We start from the raw sequence: 21,591 nt of genomic DNA on the forward strand, positions 1-21,591 counted from the left end.
ATTAAATATGACAGACCTTTCATAACACTTATCACCCATATCATAAGTTGCCATTACAAGTCTCTTTTCTGAGGGCAAGGACTGCATCTTATTAATCGTTGTCTAATACAACATTTTTTTTTGCATTCTAAGTACTTAATAAATGTTTGTAGAAAGTTGTTATAAGATCCATGTAGATTGGAATTTGCACTTAGAATTGAATGTGTGAATAGAATAGTCTTGAAGACTGATGATGAGATCAAATTCTAGAACCTAAAGTTCCCCAAATTGACTGCCTGGTTATGGAATAAATTAATTTATGGTCTGTCAGCAGAAGTATGTCTGTGGATATTAGCTAGTGAAAGGTGGTGCTGTGCTATGCTTAGTCACTCAGTCGTCTCCAACTCTTCACGACCCCACAGACTGTAGCCCTCCAGGTTACTCTGTCCATGGGATTTTTCAGACAAGAATACTGGAGTGGGTTGCCATTTTCTCCTCCAGGGGATCTTCCCAACCTGGGGATCAAACTCGCATCTCTTGTATCTCCTGCATTGCAGGCAGATTCATGACAAACACTAAACTCTTTGGGAAGGCTCTGATAATCAAAATCAATACCCCAAGCAGGAACAGAGTAAAATAAACCATGTACTTCATCCCTTCCCTGTCACAAGAGAGGTCCTCACTTTCAGTCTCCAATGCCGAAAGTCATTCTTTCCTTTCAATCACAGTGATTTATAAAGAAACAGACCAAAAAATATATATATATATATTTCTGATTTACAGAGGCAGAAGGTGTTTTTCTCTGTCCAAGGAGGCAGGATTGAAAAAGCATGGCTCCACGATTCCCAGCTTGAGGCCTCAAGTGAGATGGAAAGTAGCAATATGGGGGCTAGCCCCAGGGCAGCCCTGGCAAAACAGCCAGATCTCCAGAGCTGTTTTCTTAGTCCCTAGTTTCCCAGGCTTCAGACAGACCTCGTACAGCACAGGGAAGGGACAGCTATACCTTTTCAACCATCTTTTCTGGTACATAATTGGACTTAAAAGTAACAAACAGATTTGGTAACCGCCCCCCCCCCTCATGAAAGACCCATACTTTCACAGATGCCCGAAATATCCTTGAAACAACTGAATGAGGTCTAAAGTCAGGCCAAATGAACACAATTGCAAATTTAGCTTCCTAGAACTTACATAAATTTACAAGTGTGGATGTTAAGTATGGATTTTTCATGTTTAATATGCCTTTTTAAACGTAATTTTGGTGTTTTAGACAGCTTGTCAACCAGGAATACAATCTACTCAAGCAAAATCTTTATCTATACTATAATCTGTAGGTGTGTTACAGTCCATGGGGTCACAAAGAGTCGGACCTGACTGAGTGACTAAAATGAACTAAACACTACAGTCTACTCAAGCAAGATCATTCACAAACGTTGTCATGTGTGAAAGTCACACGGGGAGCTTGTTAAATATACAGAATCCAGAGTCCCACTCCTAGAGATATGGATTCAGTAGTTCACTTGCAGCTCCAGAAACCTACATTTTTAATAAGCTCCCCAAGAGATTCTGATGAAATCATCCCCAGAGCATGCTTTAAAAAAACACTTGCAGGTTATCTTCAGATATTTCTTTGACTAATAAGCTAGTTATCAAAGTTCTCTAAACACTCTTTTTATCACAATACACCCAGCACTCATAAAAAATTTAGCATTTTCCCTGCTTCCGATCATACCACCTAGACTGCTTAGTCTGGCTTTCTGGGCCATTAATGGTCTAGTTCAGACATACACACACACACAGACACACACACACACCTATTTGTCATGACTGCCTATAACATTCTCTACTCAAATCACATAGTCACTTCACTTAGCGCCCCACACTGAGCTTGTTTCTATATCCAGCCTTTTGCTTTGTGTCATCCCCTCCCCCAGGGTACACTCTCATCCTTTCTTATTCCTGTCCAGAATCCTGCCCATCTATTTGGGCCTCAATCAGTAGAGCTCTCCGTGACCATGGCTGCCTACCCAGCTGATCACCTACTCATGCCTCCTGTACCAAATATTATCTGTAACACCTGATTTAGCATTGTATAGACTTGTATCCTTGACTGTTTTTTTTAATGTGGTGGTTCCCACTGTCTCAAAACAAATGATAAATTCCTAAGTCCAGCAGCTATGTCTTAATCTTTTCTCCACACAGCCCAGAGTTACTTATAATCACTGTCTTGAATTCTTCTCCCATTCTCTTAAATCCACTTCCATTAGGTTTGTTCTAAACAACCTTTGCCTAAACAACCCTTGTCAAAGTCAACAGTGATCTCCACAATGCCAATTCCAATGGTCCACTTTTGTGCCTAACTTGACCAATCAGCAGCAGTTGGTATAAATGATCATTCCTTCTTCCATGACACTCTTGCTTCACTTGGCTTCCAGGATCCTATATTCTCTTGGTTTTTCTCCTACCTCCTTGCTTGCTTCTTTTCAGTATCCTTCAATAGTTCCTCTTCTTTTCCTCGATATCTTAATTTGGGGTGTCCCAAGGATAACAAGGAATAACTTAGTCATCCACTTCTCTGTGTATATTCACTCCTTCAGTGATCCCTTCTAGTCTCATGTTTTAAATACTATCTACATGTGGATGATTTCCAAAGTTCTGTCTCTAGCTCAGAACTCTCTCCCAAATCCCAGACTCATATCCAGCCGCCACCTCAATATCTCTACTTGATATCTGACACCTCAAACTTAACTTGTTTCAAACTGAACTTCTGCTCTTGACACAAACCTACTCTAACTACAGTCTTTCTCATCTCAATAGATAGCAACTCCATCTTTCCAGCTGGAGAAATCTTGGGAGTCATTTTTATCTCCTGTTGTATCCAATCTGCCAGGAAATCTTACTGGTTCAACATTCAAAAATATTTCTAGAATCTGCTATTTCTCATCATTTTCATGGCACTCACCCTGATGGAGCCATCATAACTTTTCTCTTGGGACTACTACAGTCTTGTTTTAACTGGTCTTTACTTCCACCATTGCCCTTCTACACTCTATGCTCAACACTGCATCTGGAGTCATTCTTTGAATACATAAATCAGATCAAGTCACTTCTCTGCTCAAATCTCCCAATGAGTACCCTTATCACCTGAAGTCAAAAGAATCCTTACAACGGTCTGCAAGGCCTTATGTGATCTGATTGCCCATTACTTCTCTTAATCTGTCTACCCTGCCTGTTACTCATCTTGTCTATCCTTGTCAGCCTCCTGCCTATTCTTTGAACATCCCAAGCCTGCTCCTTACTCAGCATGTTTACACTGACTGTTCCTTCTGCCTAGTACATGTTTCCTCTCCTCAGTAAGGTCTATCCAAACCACACTGTTTAAAATTGAAACAAGCATTTACTGTTTGTAGATTTTTTGATGATGGACATCCTGACTGGTGTGAGGTGATACCTCACTGTATTTTCATTTGCATTTTTCTAATAATGAGTGATGGTGAGCATCTTTTCATGTGTTTGGAGAAAAGTCTGCTTAAGTCTTCCTCCCACTTTTTGATTGGGTTGTTTGTCTTTCTGGTAGATGTCCACTGGCAGATGAACGGGTAAAGAAGTTGTGGTACATATATATTAATACAATGGAATATTACTCAGCCATAAAAAGGAACACATCTGAGTCAGTTCTAATGAGGTGAATAAACCTAGAGCCTGTTATACAGAGTAAAGTCAGAAAGAGAAAAATTTTGTATATTAATGCATATATACAGAATCTAGAAAAATGGTACTGATGAACCTATTTTCAGAGCAGGAATAGAGATACAGACACAGAGAACAGACTTTGGACATAGCGGAAGGAGAGGGTGGGACAAATTCAGAGAGTAGCACTGACATATATACACATTCAGTTCAGTTCAGTTCAGTCGCTCAATTGTGTCTGACTCTTTGCGACCCCATGAATCGCAGCACGCCAGGCCTCCCTGTCCATCACCATCTCCCGAAGTTCACTCAGACTCACGTCCATCGAGTCGGTGATGCCATCCAGCCATCTCATCCTCTGTCATCCCCTTCTCCTCCTGCCCCCAATCCCTCCCAGCATCAGAGTCTTTTCCAATGAGTCAACTCTTCACATGAGGTGGCCAAAGTACTGGAGTTTCAGCTTTAGCATCATTCCTTCCAAAGAAATCCCAGGGCTGATCTCCTTCAGAATGGACTGGTTGGATCTCCTTGCAGTCCAAGGGACTCTCAAGAGTCTTCTCCAACACCACAGTTCAAAAGTATCAATTCTTCAGCGCTCAGCATTCTTCACAGTCCAATTGTCGAATCCATACATGACTACTGTGTGTAAAACAGATAGCCAGTGGGAAGCTTCTGTATAACACAGGTTGTCACAAAACACCAGGTGCTTTGTGACAACCTGGAGGGGTGGGGGGGCATCCTGGAGGAAGAGGACATATGTGTACTTGTGGCTGATTCACTTTGTTGTATGGAAGAAGCCAACACAATATTGTAAAGCAATTAACCTCCAATTTAAACTATTTTAAGAATTGAAACCCAGGTTGCTCCTCAAGTCCCACATTCCAAGTTCCCATTTATTCTCTTCATTGCTACCTTCTTAATTTTTTTGTGGCACTTTAATACCTTCCATACACTAGAGAATGTACTTATGTATTATCTTTATTGTTTATTATCTACCTCCCCTAGCTAAAATGTAAATTCTATGAAGGCAGGGCTCTGTGTCTGTTTTGATCCCAAGCCCCAATATCAGTGTCTGGCACACTGAGGGTAAATGACTGGCTCACCCAGGGCTACATACATAATAAAAACCTTAAAGATAGCTATAGCTATAGTCTTATGGTTAGAAGAGACATGAAGGCTTATTATTACCGATGGGAAAGAGGAAAATAAATGACTGACGGAGACAACAGATGGACAATATCTGAAACAAGTCAGAGATTAAGATTAAATTGTGAATCTTTAGGTGCTATATGATTATGAATAGCAAAAGTCTGGGATAACAGCCTTTCTGGTAGGAAGCCATCCATCTCTTCTACCCATCATTAAGAACTAAAAGGGTGAATGTTCATTTTATTTACTCACTTATTTATCATTCCTCTTCTCTTATGGACAAAATATTTATTGAATCCCAAGTACACAAGCAGCACTGTTCTAACTCTAAGAGAAACAATAAAGCCAGACCCTGCCCTCAAGAAGCTCTGAGTCTATATATAAACAAGTAACTGCCACACACTATGATATGTACAGATTCTGGGGCAAGAAAGGTGAACTCCAGGAGTTGATTTCCCTGGGTTCAAATCCTACCTGAACTAAAAATTAGCTAAATTTTTAGGTGAGATTAGGTAAATTGAATAGACTCTCTGAGCCTCAGTTTCTTCATGTGAAGAATGGGTACAATACTGCTGCTAAGTCACTTCAATCGTGTCCAACTCTGTGCGACCCCCTAGACGGCACCCCACCAGGCTCCACCATCCCTGGGATTCTCCAGGCAAGAACACTGGAGTGGGTTGCCATTTCCTTCTATCTACTTTATGAGGTTGTTTTGAGGATTAAATGAGATCAAGTATTGTAGTTAGCACATCATAACCACAAACTACTTTTTACTAGTAATAATATTATTATTATTATTATAAGTATGATCAGCAGAGTATTGTGAGCACACAGAAAACAAAATAACTAATTCAGCCAGGTGCAATGAGAAAGATATTTTTCTGGTTCTCCCAAGTCAGACTGGACAATGTACCCAGCAGGCACCACAGTGAATTTTTACCCAGACAATAAAAGTCTCCATTCCATCAAAAAAAAAAAACCTCATATGCTTTGATCTGAAACTATCTCTCTCCAGTGACTCACCATAGATGACTGTTAACCTCATACAACAATGAACACAAGCACAATTTTAATAGCAATATATATCATCAATACACATCATGTGTGTCGCACATCTCAATTCACAGTTTATTTATTTGCATTAAGAAACTTTTCTTTGTATGCTTTGTGAGATCATCTTCCTAAGGTTCTCACGGTTTGAAAACCTTGGGTTATTCAAACTCATGTGTAAGTCTCCAGCTGAATGTGCCAGTTTCTATGGAAACAAGGTCACTGTGTGGGAGGAGCTTGAGAGAAGAAGCATATTCCTGGCACAGAATGAGCAATGGACAAAAAGAAAAGAAATTAGAGCTATTCATGCCTGGACCACTGTTCTCCAGCCACAACAGCATGACAAGAACATGGAATGCTGTCTATAGTCAGTGCTCTGTGGGCAAGTTGATGTGGTGCAGACAGAAAGAGAGACTAAGGCAACTACCCACAAGGAACACTGTTCCCACTGGATTCCAGAAGCAACACCCTGGATCGTGTTTCCTCCTGTTTACTTATAAGAAAAATTCCCTCTCCTTTTACAATAGGGACATTCTTCCTGCCCACCTCCTTCACGTGGTTGCCCTTAAAAACAGCAGTTAGTGAAAAGTATCCATCAAAGCCATGGTTTTTCCAGTAGTCATGTACAGATATGAGAGCTGGGACCATAAAGAAGGCTGAGCAATGAAAAACTGATGCTTTCAAATTGTGGTGCTGGAGAAGACTCTTGAAAGTCCCTTGGACCACAAGGAGATCAAACCAGTCAATCCTAAAGGAAATCAAAGCTGAACATTCATTGGAAAGACTGATGCTGAAGCTGAGGCTCCAATAATTTGGTCACCTGATGCAAAGAGCTCACTCATTGGAAAAGACCCTGATGCTGGGAAAGATCGAGGGCAAGAGAAGGGGACAACCGAGGATGAGTTAGTTAGACAGCATCACCAACTCAATGGACATGAATTTGAACAAACTCCAGGAGACAGTGAAAAGCAGGGGAGCCTGGCATGCTGCAGTTCATGGGATCACAAAGAGTCAGACGTGACTTAGTGAGTGAACAACAACAACAATCCATCAAAAGTCCTGCCCTGGAACTTCACATAAATACTGCTATCTACAAGGGAGGATGGAGTATGAGTTGGTGTCCCTCTTATGTGATCTGAAATTAGTGGTTCTCAAACCCTGGTGCCCATCACCAGAAACCCCTGGATGTCTTGTTAAAACACAGAGCCAGGCCCCACCCCCAGAGACTGGGCCTCAGTAAGTCTGGGGTGAGACACAGACCACAAAGTGTGGGGACCACACTTTGAGCAGTATCAACTCTGAAACTTAAAAACAAAACTCCCAAGTCCTTACAAATAAAAGATTACTTCTTAAAAGACTAAGGCCATCATGTCAAGGCAAACACAGCCTTTCAGACACTCTACACAATTCTTAATGCATTTTTACCATGTTTACCACGATACCAAAACTGTTCTCTCCACCTCAAAATATTCTACAATGGCATCTCATGCCATTGAATTTGATCAAATTCAGGGTGATGCCTTGTTGTTTTCCTTCTCCTGCTCTTACTCCATGTTCTCTTTATCTTTTTTCTCCACAGGTTCTCCTGATCCATTATTCCCCTCATGTAAGACTTCAGTGTTTAGTCTGCATCCTATTCAAGCCTCTGCAACATTTTCCGACCCCTCTTCCTCTTCCTACCACAACTTCTTTCTCTGGAGCTCCATTTCCTACAGAAGCAAAAAGTAGCAATGAGCAGTACCACATTTATACACATGACTGAGGGGCAGATTTTTCCTCACATGTATTAGGAACACTTCTGAAAGTCCTTCTTTTGAAATCATATTCCACCACATAAGCAATCTGTGGTTACTGAACTCAACCAAGCCTCTTAAATTAAAATCAATTAACATTCTATAAAACAGTTATAAATCACGGAAGCCACTACAGCCTATGGGCCAAATACAGCCAGTCACCTGTTTCTATATGGCCTGTGAGCTAAGAATGGTTTTTACGTTTTTAAATGGTTGAAAATACTCAAAGAATAATATTTTGTGATATGTAAAAACTATATGATATTCAAATGTCAGTGTCCATCAGTTCAGTTCAGTTCACTCAGTTGTGTCCGACTCCTCATGACCCCATGAACTGCAGCACACCAGGCCTCCTAGTCCATCACCAACTCCCAGAGTTCACCCAAACCCATGTCCATCGAGTTGGTGATGCCATCCAACCATCTCATCCTCTGTTGTCCCCTTCTCCTCCTGCCCTCAATCTTTCCCAGCATCAGGGTCTTTTCCAATGAGTCAACACTTTGCATCAGGTGGCCAAAATATTGGAGTTTCAGCTTCAACATCAGTCCTTCCAATGAACATCCAGGACTGATCTCCTTTAGGATGGACTGGCTGGATCTCCTTGCAGTGCAAGGGACTCTCAAGAGTCTTCTCCAACACCACAGTTCAAAAGCATCAATTCTTCAGTGCTCAGCTTTCTTTGTAGTCCAACTCTCACATCCATACATGACTACCGGAAAAACCATAGCCTTGACTAGACGGACCTTTGTTGGCAAAGTAATGTCTCTGCTTTTTAATATGCTGTCTAGGTTGGTCAAAACCTTCCTTCCAAGGAGTAAGAGTCTTAATTTCATGGCTGCAGTCACCATCTGCAGTGATTCTGGAGCCCAGAAAAATAAAGTCAGCCACTGTTGCCACTTTTTCCCCATTTATTTGACATGAAGTGATGGGACCGGATGCCATGATCTTAGTTTTCTGAATGCTGAGTTTTAAGCCAATTTTTTCACTCTGCTCTTTCACTTTCATCAAGAGGCTCTTTAGTTCTTCTTCACCGGAACTTCACATAAGGGTGGTGTCATCTGCATATCTGAGGTTATTGATATTTCTCCCAGCAATCTTGATTCCAGCTTGTGCTTCTTCCAGCCCAGCGTTTCTCATGATGTACTCTGCATAGAAGTTAAATAAACAGGGTGACAATATATAGCCTTGACGTGCTCCTTTTCCTATTTGCAACCAGTCTGTTGTTCCATGTCCAGTTCTAACTGTTGCTTCCTGACCTGCATATAGGTTTCTCAAGAGGCAGGTCAGGTGGTCTGGTAGTCCCATCTCTTTCAGAATTTTCCACAGTTGATTGTGATCCACACAGTCAAAGGCTTTGGCATAGTCAATAAAGCAAAAAATAGATGTTTTTCTAGAACTCTCTTGCTTTTTCGATGATTCAGCGGATGTTGGCAATTTGATCTCTGGTTCCTCTGCCTTTTCTAAAACCAGCTGGAACATCTGAAATTTCATGGTTCACGTATTGCTGAAGCCTGGCTTGGAAAATTTTAAGCATTACTTTACTAGCGTGTGAGATGAGTGCAACTGTGCAGTAGTTTGAGCATTGCCTTTCTATGGGACTGGAATGAAAACTGACCTTTTCCAGTCCTGTGGCCACTGCTGAGTTTTCCAAATTTGCTGGCATATTGAGTGCAGCACTTTCACAGTGTCATCTTTCAGGATTTGAAATAGCTCAACTGGAATTCCATCACCTCTACTAGCTTTGTTCGTAGTGATGTTTCCTAAGGCCCACTTGACTTCACATTCCAGGATGTCTGGCTCTAGGTCAGTGATCACACCAACATGATTATCTGGATTGTGAAGATCTTTTTTGTACAGTTCTTCTGTGTTTTATTGCCACCTCTTCTTAATATCTTCTGCTTCTGTTAGGTCCCTACCATTTCTGTCCTTTATTGTGCCCATCTTTGCATGAAATGTTCCCTTGGTATCTCTAATTTTCTTGAAGAGATCTCTAGTCTTTCCCATTCTGTTGTTTTCCTCTATTTCTTTGCATTGATCGCTGAGGAAGGCTTTCTTATCTCTCCTTGCTATTCTTTGGAACTCTGCATTCAAATGAGTGTATCTTTCCTTTTATCCTTTGCTTTTCACTTCCCTTCTTTTCTCAGCTATTTGTAAGGCCTCCCCAGACAGCCATTTTGCTTTTTTGCATTTCTTTTTCTTGCAGATGGTCTTGTATCCTGTACAGTGTCACGAACCTCCATCCATAGTTCATCAGGCACTCTATCTATCAGATCTAGTCCCTTAAATCTATTTCTCACTTCCACTGTATAATCATAAGGGATTTGATTTAGGTCATACCTGAATGGTCTAGTGGGTTTCTCTACTTTCTTCAATTTTTGTCTGAACTTGGCAATAAGGAGTTCCTGATCTGAGCCACAGTCAGCTCCCAGTCTTGTTTTTGCTGACTGTATAGAGCCTCTCCATCTTTGGCTGCAAAGAATATAATCAATCTGATTTCAGTGTCGACCATCTGGTGATGTCCATGTGTACAGTTTTCTCTTGTGTTGTTGCAAGAGGGTGTTTGCTATGACCAGTGCGTTCTCTTGGCAGAACTCTATTAGCCTTTGCCCTGCTTCATTCTGTACTCCAAGGTCAAATTTGCCTGTTACTCCAGGTGTTTCTTGACTTACCACTTTTGCATTCCAGTCCCCTATAATGAAAAGGACATCTTTTTGGGTGTTAGTTCTAGAAAGTCTTGTAGGTCTTCATAGAACTGTTCAACTTCAGCTTCTTCAGTGTTACTGGTCGGGGCATAGACTTGGATTACCATGATATTGAAAGGTTTGCCTTGGAAATGAACAGAGATCATTCTGTAATTTTTGAGATTGCATCCAAGTACTGCATTTCAGACTCTTTTGTTGACTATGATGGCTACTCCATTTCTTCTAAGGGATTCCTGCCCACAGTAGTAGATATAATGGTCATCTGAGTTAAATTCACCCATTCCAGTCCATCTTAGTTCACTGATTCCTAGAATGTCAATGTTCACTCTTGTTATCTCCTTTTTTTAAAAAAATTTTATTTTATTTTTAAACTTTAAAATATTGTCTTATTATCTCCTGTTTGACCACTTCCAATTTGCCTTGATTCATGGACTTAACATTCCAGGTTCCTATGCACCAGTCCTGTTCACAACTGGGTGTTTTTGCTTTGGCTCCATCCCTTCATTCTTCCTGGAGTTATTTCTCCACTGATCTCCAGTAGCATTTTGGGCACCTACCGACCTGGGGAGTTCATCTTTCAGTGTCCTATCTTTCTGCCTTTTCATACTGTTCATGGGGTTCTCAGTGTCCATAAACAGTTTTATTGGAATGCAGTCACACATTTGTTTATGGATTGTCTATGGCTGTTTTCATGCTACAATGACAGAGCTAAGCAACTGTGATAGAGGCAGTATGGTCCGCAAAGCAGAAAATATTTGTATCTGACCTTTTAAGAAAAAGTCTGATGACCCTTACTCTACACCATTTCCTAGGGATTATCTTGAGATAGATACATATGGAAAAGCATATATATATATATATATATATATATATACATACATATATATACATATATATATACATATATATACATATATATATATATACATTTACACACACACACATATACATGGAAAGGCAATATAGATTGGGGATAATATGGCTTTAGGGGCTTCCAGATGGCACATTAAAATAACCACTCAATGTGAAGATGTGGGGAACAGAGAACCCTTGTGCACTGTTGATGGGAATGTAAATTGGTGCAGCCACTGTGGAAAACAGCATGGAGGCACCTCAAAAAATTAAAAACAGAACTACCATATGACAGTAATTCTACTTTTGGATATATATACACAAAGGAAACAAAATCACTGTCCCCAAAAGATATCTGCACCCCCATGTTCAATGCAGTATTATTTGCAATAGCTAACACAGGGAAACAACACAAGTGTCCACTAGCAGGTATATGGATAAAGTGTAAAAAAATACATACATACATATCACACATACATGGGCTTCCCAGGTGGCATAGTGGCAAAGAATCTGCCTGCCAATACAGGAGATGTAAGAGACACAAGTCCGATCCCTGGGTCAGGAAAATCCCCTGGAGTTGGAAATGGCAACCCACTCCAGTTCTTGCCTGGAAAATCCCATGGACAGAGGAGACTGGAGTGCTACAGTGCATGGGGTCGCAGAGAGTCAGGCAAAACTGAGGACACAGTGCACGTGCATGTGTACACACACACACACACACGAACACACACACACAGTGGAATATTATTCAATCATCAAAAAGAAGGAAATCCTGCCATTTGCAATAGCATGGATGGACCTTGAGGGCATTATGCTAAGTAAAATAAGTCAATAGAAAGACAAATACTACATGATCTCACTTACATGTAGAATCTAAAAAAACAAACTCATAGAAACAGGGATCAGACTGGTGACTGCCAGAGTTAGGGGGGTGGGTAGTGGATGGGATAATTGAGTGAAGGTGATCAAAAGGAACTACCTTTCTGCTCTAAGACAAATAAGTTCTGGGGACATAACATACAGCATGATGACGACAGTAAATAATAATGTATATTTGAAAGTAAGAGAGTACAGCTTAAAAATTCTCATCACAAGAAAAAAAATTTGAACTGTGAGGTATGGATGTGAACTAATCTTCTTGTGGTGATCATTTTTCAATACATACATATATCCAATCATTATGTTGCATATCTTAAACTTATGCCATGTTTTATGTCAATTATTTCTCAAAAAACCTGGGGAAAAAAGTAAAAAAAATAGCCACTGATGTAAGAATCTGTTAATACTTACATATTAATCATCTTCATTAAAGTTATAACAACATGTCCCTGGACTTGAAATCAGATAAATTGTCATCTGTTCTGTCATGAGGACAATATTACAAACCCCACATACATTTGGGAAAAATCAGATTAAAATAACAGTTCCCTCAAGCACCTGTCAAATTCAATGAACTTCTTGAAGTTCCTCTGATGAGGTGTGGGCATAAGGCCTATGCAGGAGCGAAGAGAATCCTCTTCAGAACCAAAGCCGGTATAAGGTGGAAATTTCCTTTCTATTTTTGGAGGAGATGGGGCCTTGCATGGAATCGAGGTAAAGTTCTCTATAACAAAACAAAGGCAGATGAAACATCAATATTTTTTTTTTGCCCTGATTATGGATGTTTTGAAAGGTTTGTTATGTTTTCAAGATGAACATGGAGATCTTTGTAGACTATTTTAAACTCTTTCAAACAAAACACACCAAAATCCTGAGAGGGTAGGTTTCAATCATGTTTACAAAAACCACAGAACTCACTCAATAATCGCCATTGGTTCAAAAGAAAGAAAAAAAAGAGAGAGAGAGAGACTGAGTGTGTCGAATAAGTAAACATTTATCTTTTGTCATCACATCCCCATTTCGGAATATTTTTTGTTCTTCCTTGATTTTTCCAATGATATGAAAATTCAAGTCTGAAACTTTATGCTACCCGTTCCATATTTTAACCTGTAATGTAGCCCTCTCCTATCTTTAGTCAACACTCACTAATTAAATTCCTTTCCAAATAGGACTGACTCCTGGCTGTTTTGCCTTTACCTTCCCCATCTGATGTCTCTTCCTCCTGAGCCCACATTTTAAGCCCTCTCCCTTTCCTCTAGCTCAGCTCCAGGCCATGATACTTCACTACCTAGATCAAAAACAAAAACAACATTTCTTCTCACCAACAACCCCTCCAGGTTGCCTCTATTACTGCCCAAGAAAAGACTGCAATCGTACTGAAATGTGATACTGCAAAAATTAATAAATAAAACACAAATCAAACTAACACAACTTTTAAAACCACCACTGCCAAAGGGAGAGGTAAGTGGTAAATACGGTTGACCTTCTTAATTCATTTATCATCTGTGATGAAGGAGAGATGAAGAGACAGGTGGAGACATATTTGTAATAGCCTGGGAGCTGTTAGGTACTCATTCGTGAGGCTGTACCACCTCTGAGAAGCAAGTATGCCCTCTGAAGTAGATGACACGTTGACTCAATAGATCCCAATCACTAGTATTAGCACATCACAAATGGCAAAGATGATGTCTGGATCTTTCTTAAAGCAAAAGAAAGCAAAGCAACCAAACAACCCATGGAATCTCATTTCTACCTCTTCCCCAAAGTTGACCATCCCATAGGTGTTTCCATTAGAGCCTGAAAGGAGTCTCGCATAAGAAAAGATTTCCTTTTCCATTGCCAAAGTTCTAACAGAAGGAAGAGAACAGATTTAGTACATACCTTTCTAATCGAAAATGTGCACCAATGTGTCATCCAAGGCAGCCTACCTCTTAACATGGAGGGATAGTTTCTTTTTTTTTTTTTTTTTTGTACTGATTGATCAAAAGGCTAAGGGGCTGTTTCTAACTCTGATTTGAAAACATTTTCAACTTTCACATTTCCTTAGACTTCCTAACAGCCTTTGTGTGGAACCTCCTCAAGCATAATCCCCAAAAGAGTATTGTTCCACCCTGACAGAAATTGCTCACAGAAGACATACTAGCAAAGAGAATGCCATCAGATATTTCTCACTGACTTAGTGAAAGGAGGCGGCCAGACTTCGGGTATGGAAATGACTGGTGAGCCTCTCCTATTGCTATTTTTGTGGCAATTAAAGAGAAGCCTTGGTAATAAAGAGGCAAGTTTAAATATTGGAATTCGTCAGAATTACAGCAGACCCTATCATTCCTAATTGTAACATGAAACACACCACTAACTGGTACCTTCATTTTTAGGAAAAGGACCATAGGGGATGGCAGGAAGAACTGTACGTGATTATTAGAAAATTCAGGCATGATTGGTTTCTTCCAACAGGGGACATATGCCTCCAACTCTATATAATAATCTAAACAGCCTAACCAAAAGAGGACACACACTGAATCTCAAATTAAGAATGCATTCTACATCTCCCCCCAAAATTACAGGTTTTATAACACACTGTTGTTTTCTCAACTACATCATTTTTGCAACAGATTTAAGTAACAAAAGAATCAATTTAGAGCTTTCCTCTGCACCCACAGTGCCATCTAGTGTATAAATGCCGAGAACTGTTCCATTCCACCATGTCTGACTTTTTCAACAATACAGTCTTTCTGGATACTGTGACTCAAGATTCCATTTTTTACGGGTTAATTGTGTATATTCACAAAGGTTTGGAATTGTGCCTGGATAAATTTCTGTCTTTGGTTTTCCATTGTTCCACCATCCTGCATGTTTTAGGTGTTAAAAAATATTTAATGAAAAAGTATACACTTTTTTTTTTTTACAAAGCATCTTCCCAAATATCTTCTTTTTAAAAAAATTTTATTGGAAGATAATTGCTTTACAATATTGTGCAGGTTTCTGCCATATATCAGCATGAATCAGCCACAGGTCCCAAATATCTTCTTATACTGACATTCTAATAGATCCTAAAACACATCTGCCTTTCAAATAGTCCGATGCTTCTAATTCTGAGAGACTTGTAAAAACATATATATTGACTGTCCATTCACAATTGACTAGATTCCAACAAATTTACACAGAGGGGACAGGCTCTTTTTTAAAGAATGTATCTTAATGCTCCCTCACAGTGGTTTACTATTCATCATCTCATTTGGAAATGATTCTGAGAAAAGCCTTCAATTACCTCGATATTCACCTCTGATTTGCTAGTAACCGAGATTTGGACCCAGGTTTTGGGAGGCCTGAAGCTTATTATTTGGGAGAACCTCTGTAAGACAAAAAAATGTCAAATAATTGAGATAAAATTAGGCCCAGGGCCTTGGAATGGGGCCCCTGCAAAGAAAAGAACCCTAAAGCTTAAGCTTCATTATTTTTGAGGTTGAATCCACCTCTGCTTGTACCCCATATGCAGGTCAAATGACTTCAGTGGGATGGTCACTTTGGGGTCAAATAATCACATGATTTTCTAGCTCTAGCTAGAAAACCGTTAGAAATCATCTAATTTTCAACCCTCTTCACTGCATACAAGAGGTTTAAAAAAAAAGCAAAATTGTTAGGTCCATCAAAGCCATGTTGTGAGACTAGAAGCAAATTCTACCTCTGCTGTTGCATCTTGGGATGGCTCATTTGTTCAAATGATCATTAGACTCTCATCTTAGATGCTCTGCTGTTTCTAACACCAAGAGTTCAGAGATGGCTATAAATGACTCCACAAAATTAAATATGCTTTAAGTTTTTTTGCTTATCCTTAATGGCTTCCCTGGTGGCTCAGATGGTAAAGAATCTGCCTGCAATGCAGGAGAACCAAGTTTGATCCCTGGGTCAGGAAGATCCCCTGGAAAAGGGAATGGCTACCCACTCCAGTGTTCTTGCCTGGAGAATCCCATGGACAGAGGAGTCTGGCAGGCTACAGTCTATGGGGTCGCAAGAGTCGGACATGACTGAGCTACTAAGCATGCGCACATGCGCGCGCGCACACACACACACACACACACACACTAGTTTGGTTGTCCCAACCACTAAGAATCGATTGTAACAAAGTCCTCTTATGGACAAAAAAATAATAACCCAAGGCAGGAATTCTAGGTAAGAACAGTTTACATTCAAATCCATGTCCCTTCAGTGAAAGAAACACCTGCTAGAGCCCCTGGAGCCTCTTCCAACCTTCATGCTACAGGAAAGTCCGACAGGCCTCCATCTGCCAGTCCGTGTTCATGCACACGAAGTAAGGAGGGAGTGACAGGCTCCTGCCCGGCAGGCTAGCCAGGGCCAGCGGGATAGCCAAGCTGCCTAGTGGGGCAGTCACACTGGACTGTTTCGTGGAGGAAGTTGCCTTCTCTTTAGAATCCTGAAACGCACAAAAGAATCTCATCTTTTTAGGAGTCCAGATGGGGTTTAACACAGGGGTTTTACATATATATCTCTTGGGATTCTGTCAAGCCCTGTGCTTCTACATAATAGAAAGCTTCTCATGTGCCTTTCTTGGGACTGTGGTCAACTTCACCTCTTGGTCCGTCTGCCATTTTTTCTCCTCCCAAATATGCTGGGGGTGGCAATAGGTTAGAGAAGGTACTGAGGCACCCAGGCTGTATACTGCATTAGAAATCTCCCCCTGGCTTCCTCTTAGGGAGGGCCCTAGCTGTGTCATTGGCAGTTGTCAGCTTCTTCCTGTGGCGCTGCAGAGTGGTGACACCAGGTTTCTACTGACCACGATTATTGGCAAGGAAGGAAATGTGACCACAATTACTGCCAGGACTCTGTCCTGGTTTGGGGTTCAAGAATACCAAAATATAATGTATAAAATGTGATTAGTCTTATGAATTTTTAGAGCCAGATGAGTTATTAAAAAAATGTAAATGTCCAAAAAAACTGCATCTAAGTAACATTAAGTCTATTAATTTAATGTTACCAAAAAGTCAGGAAAAGCAAATGCAAAGATAATCAGAGAATACTGATTCACTCCCCTCCTCCCTGAATCATGGATATAATTTCTAGCCATTAGTTACATTAAGTATACTGTTGTTACTCAAGAAATGTTGTGTAATAATGGTGTCTATTAAATGGGATATTTTAACATATCTTAGAAGAAATATAAAAAGTCAGCATGACTATAAAATGCATCATAACTTTGCATTTGCATAATTTTCTCTTTAAAGACATAATGCTCACATTATATGAGCTTTAAAGGCACAAATGACTTTTTAAAATATAATACAGTAAGTCTCTAGAGACAGCAAAAGTAAGCAGGAAGAAATTAGGCACTAGGACTCAACTGAAACTGACCACAGGACATTTGAAGTTGATGCATCTGGTGAAGATGGCTAGATCCGGAGCACACTGGTAGATTTCCTCTGCCTCTGAAAGTTCCCTGTAAACCCATTAAGAGACTAACCATGTACTGGGTCTCCCAGCACTATGTTCATTTCCCCAAATACAAACTTCATATTCTCTAAATCAAGCTAACAAACATCAACTGAATGTTGAACTTAACATTTAAGGGATCATATGACCTCACCACATCCTTTGTATTACGGTAATCTTTCAGTGGGCTTCCCAGGTGGAACAGAGGTAAAGAATCCACCTGCCATGCAGGAGATGCAAGAGACATGGTTTTGATCCCTGGGTCAGGAAGATCCCCTGGAGTAGGAAATGGCAACACCCTCTGGTATTCTTGCCTGGGAAATCCCGTGGACAGAGGAGCCTGGTGGGCTACAGTCCATGGATTCCAATTCTACAAAGAATCGGACATGACTGAGCAGGCACGCATATAATCTTTCAGTAGGACATAGGTAAATGTCTTCAGTGACTCATTCTTTTTTATCAATTTTCAACTCTACACTGAAGACTTGTCAACTCTGAACAGGTACTTACATTTATTAAAAATCAAATTATCCTTCCCAACTATCTAAGGGTCACTAGCAGCTTCTCTATGGCAGCCACTACCTGCACATTCCTGGCTCCTTCTTGTCCTCAGTACCCAAAACAAATATGCCCAACTGTGTCCACCAACAGGACTAATTTTAGAAAATAATATAAGAAGAGGCCACCAATTTGGCCCCATTTTGACTAATCTGGCATGTAGATGCAGTGGAACAAATTCCCATAGTGAACCAAAGAGAGAAATTGAAAGTCTTTTATATTCCAACCCCTTTGTGTGCTGTGTGTCTTCTTACATAATATAATGATTCCCATGAGGCCAGGAATACTACACAGTGGGGACATCAAGACATGTAAGGTGGGCCTCGTGTCATCCTAGAGACAAAGCACCCTGTCTTTTAGGAAAAGCTGTGGTTGTTTCTGGCTTCCATCTCATGGCTCAGGGAAGTGAGCTCATATGAATACTCCAATGTTCAGAAAGGAGTAAGCAACCCCCAACTGAGCTCCAACGCCAATCTGGGAGGTTGGCAACTCCTATCACCCCCACTTAGCCAAGCACAAGCAGGTACCTGAACCCTGGGGTAGAGGGCCCGGGAAGGGGGTAGGGCTGGCCTGCAGGTTTAACAAACAGAGGGGCTTGTTTTTCAGGTTTCATCTCAGATCCTCCCCCTGCTTCTGTGACAGTTATAACACCATGTAACATACAGTAGATCTCTGCTCCCCTTCCAGCCTAGAAACTCCTTACACAACTCTGCATCTCCTGTGTCCACTGCAATGACCTACATCTAGTGGGTGCTTAATAAGTCACTGGCTTCCATTATGAACTGAACTAACCTAATCTGAATGGAATGAAGAGCTAAGAAGAGAGAAGCTGGCAGCCTGGCTGTGTCTCACCAGCAAAGGTAGAGCAGATGGGCACAATTTGCTAGAGAACAAAAATCAGTATAGCCTCTGTGGTAAGCAAGGATTCAGCAGAAAGAAAAGTCTTTGCATTTCCATTTCAACTGCTTGACCACAGCAGTGAGGCAGGGGACTACATGGGGAAACGGCAGCCTTTGGCATCAGGCAGAGAAGTTTAAGTTTTTGGCTCACTCTACTTGCTGCATGCATGACCTTCATCCAGGAAACCCCTTGTAAGCCACAGTCTCTTCACTTCTAAAATGAGGATGATATTAGGGGAATAAATAAGACAACAAATGCCTGGCAGTTAGCAAATGCTCAATAAATTGTAGCAGCTATTAGAAGCTTAGAATTTGAAACTCAAAAATCAGCTCAATCTTAACTAGGGAACAAAGACTCCAAGTTTAAATATTATTTTCTAATTGACAGATGTATCACTTACCAATTCCATATTTAGTCCTATAATAAGTTTTCGTGAAATCATCACAGTCACAAAGGAGCACTTTCCTTCCCCACACATTGATGGTGGTTCCTATGGATAGGTCAGTATCTTTGTAAAACTCTTGGTCTAATTTTCCTAGCTAATAAAAACAAAGGAACATGATGTTGGCACCACAGACCCACCAAAGATCTTGGCATCCCCCCTCTCAAAGGAAAAAGGAAATTTTAAAAAATCCATTACATCACTTATAACCAAATTTTTTAAATCAAATCAAAAGACAACCACTCAAAATCAACATTTTAAAACACTCTTTTAGCAAGGTAGTGCTACCAAATGGCAATGCAATGCATATATTTATATGTACACTTAAGCATGTTTATTATTGATAAATGCAACAGTGCAACACATACATTTATATAGTCATCAATGTCGTTCACAACCAGTCTCCCAGAAGAATACCCAACTCAGCCCACATTCCAGGTTTCAGAGAAGCCATACTGGTAACAGTAATAAAACATGACTTACCTGATATTTATCCAACAGGAAGCCATACACTCGGGTCTCTGAGTAGCCACCATACACATTGAGAACTGTCTGGTCTGTTAACTGGCCTGGTTGATAGACTCCAGGGGGGCCATACTAGAAGATATAAATCAAATCAAGATGTGGTAGGTGGACTCTCAACATAAACATGCTCCTGGTGAGGGGCTCAAGTGGCAAGTGATACCATCTGGTTCTCCTCTATCATCCCGAGGAAGACAGGACACAGACTCCAGCCACCTTTCCCCCATGTTTCCCCACCCTCTGCGGGTCGGTCTACACTCCCCTCATCCTTCAAGGACTTGACGAAGCCCCATCTTTTCCTTCTGACCTCTCCCATCCTGCTGGCCAGTGCCCAATCCAAACTTCTATAGCACCCACCTCAGGGTTAAACTTGTCATTGCTCTCTAACTGCTTCATCAGCAGTCATCTTTTCACTAAACAACAAGATGCCCTGATGGAGAGACCCTGCCTTGCTTTCTTGACTGGCTCAGCACCCTGCCTGACCCTGAGCAAGGAGGCATTTTTCTGGCTGAGAGAGGCAGTGCGGTTAGGTAGTATGAACAGTGAAGTACGGTCAGCCTCTCACACAAACTGTGACTGGAAGCAAGCCAGGAAGGACACCCTTCAGTTTCACCCGTGCTGGAGGTGGTCAGGCAGGAAATATCTGAACTTATGGAAACTGATACTAATTGGTTTATCTCAGCTGAGACATCAGAATCATCCCTGATATGTGTGACATAAACTAAAAGTTAAAACGTGTGAATTTATGAGCTGTGGGGTGCAAGTAAGGCACGTTACAGAGGAAAAAAACAACACATTTTTTGATGCAAACTCTCTCATTGCCACTTCTTAGCTATAGGACATGGGGCCAGACATTTATCCTCTCAGAACTTCAGTAGCAACAGTATTTACTCCTTGCTTTCTCAAAGGATGTGGCGTCAAGGGAATACCCATTGCTCTTGGATCTCTCCCCCACGAGAATGAAAACACCATACAGCAGGAATTAACCCATTTTCTATCTCATGGTAACCTCAGAGCCAGCACACAGCTGACACTTACTAAATATTTGTTGAATGAATGAATAAATGAAGCAATTGATGTCAAGGAACACTGCAAATGTCAGGTATGTCATTATTATTTTATATTTAGCCTATTTTTCAAAGCCATTCTAAAAACAGGCTTCCCTGGCTCCTCCTGGCCACCTGCTGTGCATATGCCTGGAGTTTGCTCTGGGACAAACCCAGTCCCAGCCCCAAGAAGCTACATAGCAGGACTTCTGGTGGGAGACTCTTGAGAATCTGGAAGAGTCTCTTGTGATAAACAAATAACCAGTGGTTGTACGCATCAGAAATGAGTGTTACAGTAATCTTTTCAGTAGCACTAAGAAGTAAGTTTAAAAAAACATTATCCAAATAAATAAAGAAATAAAACATAACAGAGAGCTGTGAATAAGCCATGATGTTTTCGTGTGCCTTATAGTTAGGTGTTCATAGGTTTTTGCATGCATCCGTGCTAAATTGCTTCAGTCGTGTCTGACTCTTTGTGAACCCATGGACTATAGCCCCCCAGGCTCCTCTGTCCATGAGGATTCTCCAGGCAAGAATACTGGAGTGGGTTACCATGCCCTCCTCCAGGGGATCTTCATGACCCAGGG

General features: G+C 40.8%; 1 protein-coding gene across 1 annotated transcript in view; it reads right to left on the reverse strand.

Moving 5' to 3' along the window:
- The window catches only part of EFHC2 (EF-hand domain containing 2), a 196,935-nt gene that overhangs the window by 103,267 nt on the left and 72,077 nt on the right, over positions 1 to 21,591 (reverse strand). The window contains exons 5-7 of the mRNA XM_027534499.1: positions 19,920 to 20,033; positions 19,395 to 19,533; positions 12,650 to 12,815 (exon numbers count right to left, since the gene is read on the reverse strand). Of these exons, the coding sequence (XP_027390300.1) occupies positions 12,650 to 12,815; positions 19,395 to 19,533; positions 19,920 to 20,033 (419 nt within the window). The remainder of the gene's footprint in view (positions 1 to 12,649; positions 12,816 to 19,394; positions 19,534 to 19,919; positions 20,034 to 21,591) is intronic.

This window comes from Bos indicus x Bos taurus, chromosome X (genome assembly GCF_003369695.1).
Source record: "Bos indicus x Bos taurus breed Angus x Brahman F1 hybrid chromosome X, Bos_hybrid_MaternalHap_v2.0, whole genome shotgun sequence".
NCBI classification, from domain to species: domain Eukaryota; kingdom Metazoa; phylum Chordata; class Mammalia; order Artiodactyla; family Bovidae; genus Bos; species Bos indicus x Bos taurus.